At 45.5% G+C, this 9449-nt stretch overlaps 1 protein-coding gene across 1 annotated transcript in view; it reads left to right on the top strand.

Moving 5' to 3' along the window:
* Positions 1–1555: 1555 nt before the first annotated feature.
* The window catches only part of LOC111958659 (PR domain zinc finger protein 1-like), an 11868-nt gene continuing 3974 nt past the window's right edge, over positions 1556–9449 (top strand). Inside the window, exons 1-4 of the mRNA XM_023979912.2 lie at positions 1556–1735; positions 3983–4300; positions 6031–6150; positions 7159–7577. Coding sequence (XP_023835680.1) covers positions 1709–1735; positions 3983–4300; positions 6031–6150; positions 7159–7577 — 884 coding nt within the window. The 5' untranslated portion in view covers positions 1556–1708. The remainder of the gene's footprint in view (positions 1736–3982; positions 4301–6030; positions 6151–7158; positions 7578–9449) is intronic.

Here is a 9449-nt window from a genome sequence, read left to right as displayed (position 1 = left end):
TCTTAGCCTGATAGGAGCCCTCTGTAAAACTAACAGAGACGGAGGTCCCCTGCCCTTATTTGTGTGGCCCTCTTCCTCCCTCCCTCTTCCAGGCATGCAGGCCACATTAAATACCCTCCTTGGCTGCGCATAAACAAAAAGAGCCATTTGACTTCCAGAGGGACGCCTCCCTATCCCCCAGCCTCAGGCCTGCCTGCGCCCCCTCCTTCCTTTACAGTTTAAGCAGAGGGGATGAGGAGAGGGGAAAGGATCAGGAGAGCCTAGTGGGGTGGGGTGGGGTGGGTGGGGGGGGTTGTCTGTGTCTGGGCCAGATTGTTCCCAGCCAGCAAGCGGGTAGGGATGGACCACATGTGACTTTCAAAGGGGAAAAGACTTCTTTTCGCTCTCGTTTTTTGTTTAGTTGAAATCTTAACTTTGTTTTTCTGGAGGGAGTGGATGTTTTTTTGGTAGGGGTGGTCGCTATAGAGCATGATCATGTAGACCAGCTGGGGTGCAGATTGTGTGTGTTTGGGGCCGGTGGGTCGTCTGTTGGCAGGAAGGAGTAGGCAGTGAGTGATGTGGTCAACTCTCTGTCACCAGTGGGGGGGATTGAAGACCCGGTTTCTGTCTGTCTCTCCTCACTGCCCTCCTCCCCTGCCTCGTGTTTATTTTCTTCATTATCATTCTTCATTAGCCCTCGCTCCACTCCGCCCCACTCAAGACTGATGTCAATCGAGGGAGAGTAGGGGATTTCCAGTTGAATTCCAGGACACGGTTGCTTGCTTTGAGTGGTCTTTGCTATGGGGATCTGATACAGACAGAAAAGAGGGATAGATGAGGAGGAGAGAGACAAAGTGTTTTGTGTTGTATTTAACCAGGGTCAGCAAGCCCTGCACTTTTTATGTCTCAGTTTATTACCAGAGGCAGAGAGACGAAAGAGGAGGAGTGTGTTGGTGAGACTGAGCCTTGAGGTCAGTTCAGTGTCGCCCTTTGAGGGGGTGTGTGTTGTGTGTGTGTGTGTGTGTGTAAGCAGGAACGTCCGTCTGCGGCTCTGTGCTGGGTAAACAGTAGAGGGCATTGAGTCACTGTCACAGGATGTCCTCCTTCCCAGGAAGACTCATAAACCCCCCCCCCCCCCATCTATGTGTGTTTGTTGTTGTGGGGGGGGGGGTTGTTGATCTGTAAACAGTTGCACTGTTACACACAAGCACCCATGTTGAGGAATATGTTTTTCAAGACTTTGATTTGGAACTGGCAACCTTTTCTAATTTTTATTAAGTTTATGAAGACTGCAGGAGAATGTTTGAATTTAGGTTAAGGTGTGTGATGGTACTTTTTATGTCCAATTTATATTTTTGTGTGAAGCATCGAGAGCTCATGCCTCGGGTGAAAGCGCCTGCTATTTCCATAGAGCAGTGTGTGTGTGCCTGCCACTGCTACCCTGAATGAGCTGCAAGCGATGTGTTCCTCATGGTGGTGGGCGGTCCTTGAGAGGGGGAGTGGAGAGAGAATGAGGGAGGGACCACTGAGTGAATCAACATCTCCCTCACTTGTCGAGGGGCAGTCAGTTAAACAGAAGGCACTCACTGGAGCAGACACACACACACACTCACACACAGCACTCACACTCTGGAGTAGCGCTTGGATTGGAGGGGGAGAGGGTGAACTGCACCTGTCCCACGCACACACACACAAACACACTCACCCAGGGGATAGATCATTCGGCCCTATGTGTGGCTGGGACCAAAGCTTCTCGGTGAGTACGCTAGTCAATGGAGAAACAGAGACTTGTAGAAAAAGTTAGATTTTGTTATTTTCACTTTTATTTTAAGGAAAACATTTATTTAATTATATTATATTATTAGTTTTGAGGATTTTTAAAGTTGTGTATTAAATTTGTTTTGCTTGTAATAGTTGAATAAATACTTTTCTAAATTAAACCAGTGACAACGAATATGAAGGTTTATTTTATGACTTATTTATGTAAGTCAAAGTTTTCTCCTTGTTTGTCTGGCCACTCCATTATGCAATGAGTTTGTTAAACTTTCAGTATATTGTTGAATATAATATTTAAATGCAATCATTTTGAGTATTGAGATTGTTTAAATTATTAATAGCTTATTGCAGTTTGTGTCCACTTCAGCGGAATTGTTTGAATTATTAAAATTCTAAAATTGTCATTGGTTATAGCTTGCTTAAATTTAAACTTTTTTTTTTAACTAGTTTTTTAATTAACTAACTTAAAAAAAAAAAACTATCAGTAGTGTTTATCGAATATTTTAACAGAGATGTGTATGTGAGAGTTGAATAAATCAGTTGCTTTTGGCCAGGTTCTCAGTTTCAGTATTCGTTTTGCACAGCTGTCATAGAAAGACTTCTTTATTAGCAGGAACAGATTTTGACTAGTGTTTGGTATTATATTTATCTATATATTTAAATCCCTTTAAAAGGATATTCATGATATCMATGTACAATATCACAATATTAATAAATATTAAATAGTTTGAAATGATCTACTCTACATTGAAATGGAATATCCTATTTGTATTATCATTTCATGTATGTAATTACTTGGGATATTGTTTGTAGTACAATTTTATTTTAAATTAATGTTGGAGAAACATTTGAGAKTGATTTGTTGTTCTGTTACTCTTCCGGAAGTTCATTAATTACACTAGTCTCCTAGCAACCTGTTTTATTGGCTTGAGTGAATTTTGTTGAGTATAGGGTCATGTTTAATTTGGTCAAGGCTTGGGGAATTTTGTCAAGCTTTTAGTTGTGGTTTAGTTYTGGAGATTGTTGGAGGGTAGAGTAGATCTCAGTTGGTTATGGTACGTTCTYCCTGAATTATATGTGAGTGACGGCGTATAAGGTTGCATTTCAGTCTATCATCGGCCTTGAMATTTGACAATCTTTGTAGCGTATGATCATTCATGCTACGGACACTGTGTTTTTGTTGTGGGACAAGGATGTGTGTGTGAGATGGTCTTGTGTGGGGAGCGTTTGAAGTTTGTTTGTGCTGCTGTGGCCCCCCAAATGGAAAAGTTTGGCGCTCCCTCCCCACTGTCCCACACACACACATGGATGATTTGCCTGTTCCGCTGCTCTGCCACTCTGCTTCCAATTTTAGCTCCATTCAGACGTAGACAGGACTTCCTTCCCCTGTTTGTGACTATTTTTCCACCCTGGGGAGAGAGGGCTAGGGACAGTGAGAGAGCATAGGGGAGAGGGGGATAAAGAAAGAAACAGGAGGATTAAGATACTTATGTTGACAGTTTGACAAGGAGGGAGAATGAAGAAGAGTAGGCTAGATAGAAGTAGAGTTGGACAGAGAGGGAGAAGGGTACAGAGGGAATGAAGATAGTGAGGGAGGGTAGAGAGACCGAGGGGTAGCGTGGCTGGCCCTGACCTTATGCCAGCTTACATAGCCCATGGAATGGACTCACAGCTTGGCTGCCATTTTTAGGCCGTGTCAGCCTATCTGCACAARTCATTGGTCAATCTGTCTTGCCCTGAGACACTAGCCGGATCCGCATACAGTATATAACACATACAYACTCTTGGGTCACAACTCATCTGTAATAAAAAAAAGGAATAGACTTTTCACTCTGGATTCAATAAGTGTTTTWTTTTTWWWWAATTATGTAACTTATTTGAATAGAGTTGATGGTTTCCTGTGATTGAGTGTTTCCCTCTGAGTAGTGGGGATCAGACTGTCCTGGGCTAGAGGCTAGTGGGGTCGGTCGACAGTGGCTCTTGTTCCCACAGAGAGAGCACAGACACTGTCTGCTTAGTCAGCCTCAAAGGAACTCGCCACTCACTGACTCATACTGGATAATAACGCTCCCCTCTCTCTTTTTCTCTCCCTTGTCTTTCTGTTCTCTCATCTCTCCCCTTCAATTTCTTTCCTTTCTCCTTCTTCTCTCCATCTCTTTGTCTGTTTCGCTTTATCTTTTTTTCTCACTCGCTCTCTCTTTTATCGGTTTCCCTTTCCCTCTCTCAGGCTACCTCTCATAGCTCGGCCATGTTGACTACTGAGGGGGCCCACACTGTAGAGCACGACAACGTCAAAATGGACACCGAACCCCATAGGGACACGGAAACCCAGATGGACATGGGATCCAAAATGGCCACCGACACAGACTCTAAGATGGAGGAGGCAGACATGATGAAGTGGACGGAGGCGGAGTTTGAGGAGAAGTGTACCTACATCGTCAAGGATACTCCGCGGGAGGCAGGGACAGAGAGCGAGGGGTTAACGAGAGCAGAGGCCTCACTGCCTCGTAACCTGGCCTTCAAACAACTAGCTGATTCCAAAGAGGTAGGAAGACACAGATACATACATGCACACACACCATCTGTAAACCCATATGCTCCCCAAACTCACATGACTCAACTGTAGGTAATATATGACAGCAGGAGAAGTCTCAGCCAGGGGGGATTGTGGTGAGGAGGGTGTCTCGTTGTAAAAGATCACACACTGAAGCACGGCGATGACCTGTGTGTGTTGTAGGAGCGGTGTGTAAGCCCAGTGTGGAGRGGAATTCACACACACATTCTCTGAGGTGTGATGCAGGTTGCTACAGAGCCTCCGCAGTGAGAAATGAGCTCCCACCCATCCATGAAGAGTCATTAATCATACTTAGCCCTGCTGTTGACGGGAGATTCATCAACACATCCTGATAACCATTTACCCTACCTGTCTCTGTGTCTATCCCTCTGTTCTCACACTAGTCAGTCCTACACTAGACCAGACCCAGCTCTCCCTACCTACCTCTGTCCAAATATCAACCTCTTCACAACMCAAACTGATCCCCAGTCAGTCTAACCGTTGAACCCTGTAGAATAAGTGTGACGAGGGGTCATGAGAGTAGGTGGGGAGCATTTTGTGGTTTTAACCTGATCAAGACCGCATTATTTGGTTGCAATGAATAGATTTTCTTGTCATTGCTCATCTGTTTCTTATCACCCTGTGTGTGTGAGAATGAGTGTTTCCCACCACGTTTGTTTACGACCTGATACGTTATCCGTCAATATTTATCACCTTCACAGAAGCGACCACTAAGATTGATAGAGAAAATAAGAAAGAAGAAAATGAGAGGATGTGGATAGAGTATAGCATTACCAGTGATGAAAGGATATTGACTTAGTCATTTAGGGAGCATTGTAAAGTCAGTTAATAAGTTATCCTCAAAACACCCCTAATCTTGAGAAGTGGTCTGGCCCTGGGATGGAAATGGGAAGGGGGATTTCCCAATCCTTTAGGGAGGATGATTGTGTAGGATATGCATGAAGGGGWTAAGGGTGTGTGTGTGCGTGCAAGTGTAGTCTGTGTAGGGGGTTTGGTGAATACATCAGAGTTTATCATGGTTAGGAGATTAGCTGAACGTCTAGGTTTGATAATCCCTCATTTTCAGACGGATGCACTTCCCTTGCTGTTCTTCCTTCCTTCCTCTATTTCAAGTCTTTTTTCAATTATTTTGAAAGGAACAACAGCGCTTTAATATCAGGTGTGGATCTCTTTCTYCTTTAAGGTGAACAGTCTATTGAGATGAGTTGTTTTGATGTGGTAGGGTGTGTTGTGTGGTTAGCAGAGTGGGTGTCGTAAGGGGTGTCAGAGGGAGTGGCCCTGTGGTCAATTAGAAAGGAACAGAGGCGAGAAGGGGGAGATGCTTTGTGGCATAACCTGGGTGAGATGGAGGAAATATAACTCTTTCCCTCAGGGTGTCTAACTCKTCCTGTTGGCACTGGATAAGGGTTAGGTGTGTGTTTGCCTATGTTCACACACTTAAAACACACAGCAAATGTGGCTTGAGGAAAAAGTGTGACAGTCAAATTCCCATTCTAGGCCACTGGKTTTTCTAGTACAGAGTAGTAATTATACACATACACACAGAGAGGCAGCCCTGTTTGTTGATTTGATCATGTTGATGGGTTCTTCCGGCCGTCTTCATGTGAAGACTGACCTCCTGGCAGGATGTGATAACGTAAATCGTCTAACCACTGAACATACACACACTGCAACTAATGGTCTTTATCTCTGTCCTGTAGGTGATTGGAGTGGCCAGCAGAGAGTACATCCCCAAAGGAACACAATTCGGCCCCCTGGTGGGTCAGATTTACACTGCAGACAGCGTCCCCAAAGACGCYAACAGGAAGTACTTCTGGAGGGTGAGTGGTTTTCCCTCCTGTCCACTAACACACACACACAAAGAGAGCAAGCGCTTCACTTTCAGTAARAGACAGCCACAGAGGAAGAAAAACAACCATAGGTCATTTCCTGTTCCACTGACTGACTTAGTGTGACGTCACRGCCAGGGTCTCTGCGTTCTGAAGAAGTTTGTGTGTGTGGAGACGGAGAAGGGGTTTTCTCTCTAATCATTCTGAGACTAAGGCTCTCCACTCTGTGTGTGTGGTACATCCTGTGAGTATGCAGTTTTATACGCATACTTGTCGCTGTAACACACACACACACCCTCAACGCCTATTTCATCATGGTAAAGCCTGTTATTCAGTAGTGGTTGTCTGATCAGTAAGTGTGGCAGCTAGTACAGTAAGAACTGTAGTGGAACAATGGAGGAGGAATATGATGTCAATTTTACACTGTACACAGGAACAGTGCTACGGTGTCATCGTTCCGGGAAGTGACAATGTAGCACTCGTACACCCCCCCCACACACACAGGCACTCACCTAGATTCAACAACATCCCAAAGCAATGTGTTCCATTCATGTCCCTCACTCAGGCAAGCCACAACAACACAGAGTTATAGACCTCTCTCTCACTCTCTCTCTCTCGATGATGTTGATGTCCACAATCAGATAGGAGAGAGAGTGGTCTATGAGTGGAGAGAGGGGGAAGATTCAGAATGAGTGTCGGTGACATTGTCGGCGTGACGTATTCTCTGACTCAACTCTTTTGGATGTGTATAAGAGAGGCTCCTACTCTGTCGKTCTCGCCATCCCTCAGTCTGTATAACTGGCTATAAGGTCTGGAGTGGAGGGAGAGAGCTCTAACGAGTCTACACTTTAATGATATTACACTCACGCTGCTGAAAATATGATTCGTCAACATATTTAGCCGTTACTCAGCACTGTTTTTCTGGAGAGTTCTAAACTTGCCATTGAGACTTCCTTGCCTGTTAACCTTTGACCATTTCCTTACTMTCCGTCCCCTCAGATCTACTCGGAGGGCGACTTCCACCACTTTGTGGACGGCCTGGACGAGGAGCGTTCTAACTGGATGCGCTACGTCAACCCGGCCCACTCGGCGGGGGAGCAGAACCTGGCGGCGTGCCAGAATGGCACGAACATCTACTTCTACACGGTGAGGGCCATCCCCCCTGGCACCGAGCTGCTGGTGTGGTACTGCCCAGAGTTCGCTCACCGACTCCACTACCCGCCCTCTGGAGAGCTCATGATGCAGAAACTCAGTAAGTCCTATCATATGAAACCTTATTACATGTTATACCATAGTAACAACACTAAGTTATATAATGATAATCATATACTGTATGCAATGATTTATTACATAGTAATAACAYTGTATCCTTGGAAGTATAGTGTACTATTGGTATTATGTTTAACTTTCTATGGTGTGTGATTTGTATTTAGCACCTACCTGCTCAGTGTTGGTGTGTKTCTTGAGAGTGTATATTTGTGAGAGCCTGACAGTGTTTCTGAGGGGAGCCACGTCTCCTTCTTCTCTGAACATCTGCCTGGCATTAACACATACAGCTCCTCGACCTTTCATCTCTGCCAGCGCCACCATTGCATGTGTGTGATCACTCTAGTCATAAAGTGAATAGTCTAAATGCAAATATGAATATGTGTGAGGAAGCAAAAAAGAGTGAGAGAGCACCAGACAGAGTTAGAAGGGGAGGTAGGTAGGGATGGGAGGAAGAAGCCAGCATTCTGCCTCCAGGTGTAGTAGGTAGTGACTCCAGTTCCCCGGGAGATGCACATCTCCTGGGGCAGAGAGACACAGGGGCCTGGGCCCCCTCAGGGTACTGGCCCATCTGGCTCCTACTTTTTCTCTATGGCCCCTGTAATTAAACCACCCCACTACCACAGGGGCCCCTGTTGACCTGGTAATGACATCATACTTACCTTTCTCTTCTCTCTGTCTCGGTCCATCTCTCTCCCTGTGTCTTTCTCCACTAACCCAGTCATAGTAGAACCAGACGTGTGTTTGGTTGGTTGTGTGAGTCAGCAGAACTGGCTGGTCTGAAATGACTGAACTGGAGCTCTTCTCCCACTCGCTCTCCTCTTTGTGTGACAGCTGTTGTTTTTCTCCATATTTGTGTGTGTGTGTGTATTACACGCTTACACAATCACAATCAGCCTTCCTTAAAACGACAATAAGCTTTGCACAGACATATGGCACCTGTTAGCATTTCCTGTTCTAAATGTGTATGCGTTCAAACGCATACTATCCTACTCACACCCTCTCCCTTGCATGCAAGGACACACATACCCGGAGAGGCATTTCATTCCAACACACTCACTCTTTTAATCTCAAGTGCGTGCGTGTGTGATGTGCTGACGGCTCCTTGGCCCTTCTCCCTAATTTATTTGGCACTTTAAAAGTGGAGAGACGGAGGGAAGAGAGGAGAGGAAGAAAAGCGTCCCCTCCATTGACTACTTGAACTTCCTGGCGGCGGGGCCGTGCTGACAGATTGATATCTCCAAGATGGCCACCCTGTTTGTTTTCTGAAAGAAAGGAGGGCTGGRAGTGGTGTCATCTGAGGGGGAGGACGGAGGAGGAGAGGGGGGAGGCACTGATAACCTCTGTGTTTACACACTACCGCTGTAGTGGTGTGGGGGTCACTGTGTGTGTGTTTGAAAGTCTGTCGAGTAATTAAGTGCTGGAAAGCTTAATGTATATACACGTTAGTGGACACGCACACACAGATTTGTGACCTAGTAAAAGTTCAATGGGTAGTAAATGGATGGGATTATTGATGTCCACTCTAAATCCCGACTCTGGAGGTTTAACAGGTGAGGATGTGTTAACCGACATGCAGAGGCTTTTAGCGTGTGTGTGTAGCCTGGAAGCGCTTGCAGTAATCCTATCTTTCATCATGTGGAGGTGACAGTAGGTGCAAGGGAGGAGGAAGCTCYCCCAGTTAACCTTTGACCTGGAAACAATAGCAAACGAGAAGGAATCCTGGGTGGTTGTTTTTACTTCTACCTAAAGGACTGATAAAAGTCCAAAGGTGTAGGATAGGAAAAGTGTATTTTTGTATTAATGGAACGTGATTGAAGGGTCCTTCTTTGGGTCGTGAGTGTGCATGCTGGAGACGATGAGCAAACCGATCAGACAAAGGCCTCTTTATCAGGAAGTGTCAAGAGTGTGTGTGTGTGATTGAGAGAGTCAGGTGGAGAGGGCAGGTTGAGGCCAAACTTGAGAGGAAACTTTCAATCAGCCCTGCCCCATTTGGATTTTATCTTGATTTTTATCTGCCCCCA

This window comes from Salvelinus sp. IW2-2015, linkage group LG35 (genome assembly GCF_002910315.2).
Source record: "Salvelinus sp. IW2-2015 linkage group LG35, ASM291031v2, whole genome shotgun sequence".
Classification (NCBI taxonomy): Eukaryota; Metazoa; Chordata; class Actinopteri; order Salmoniformes; family Salmonidae; genus Salvelinus; species Salvelinus sp. IW2-2015.
This window is presented reverse-complemented; position numbering and strand designations above follow the sequence as displayed.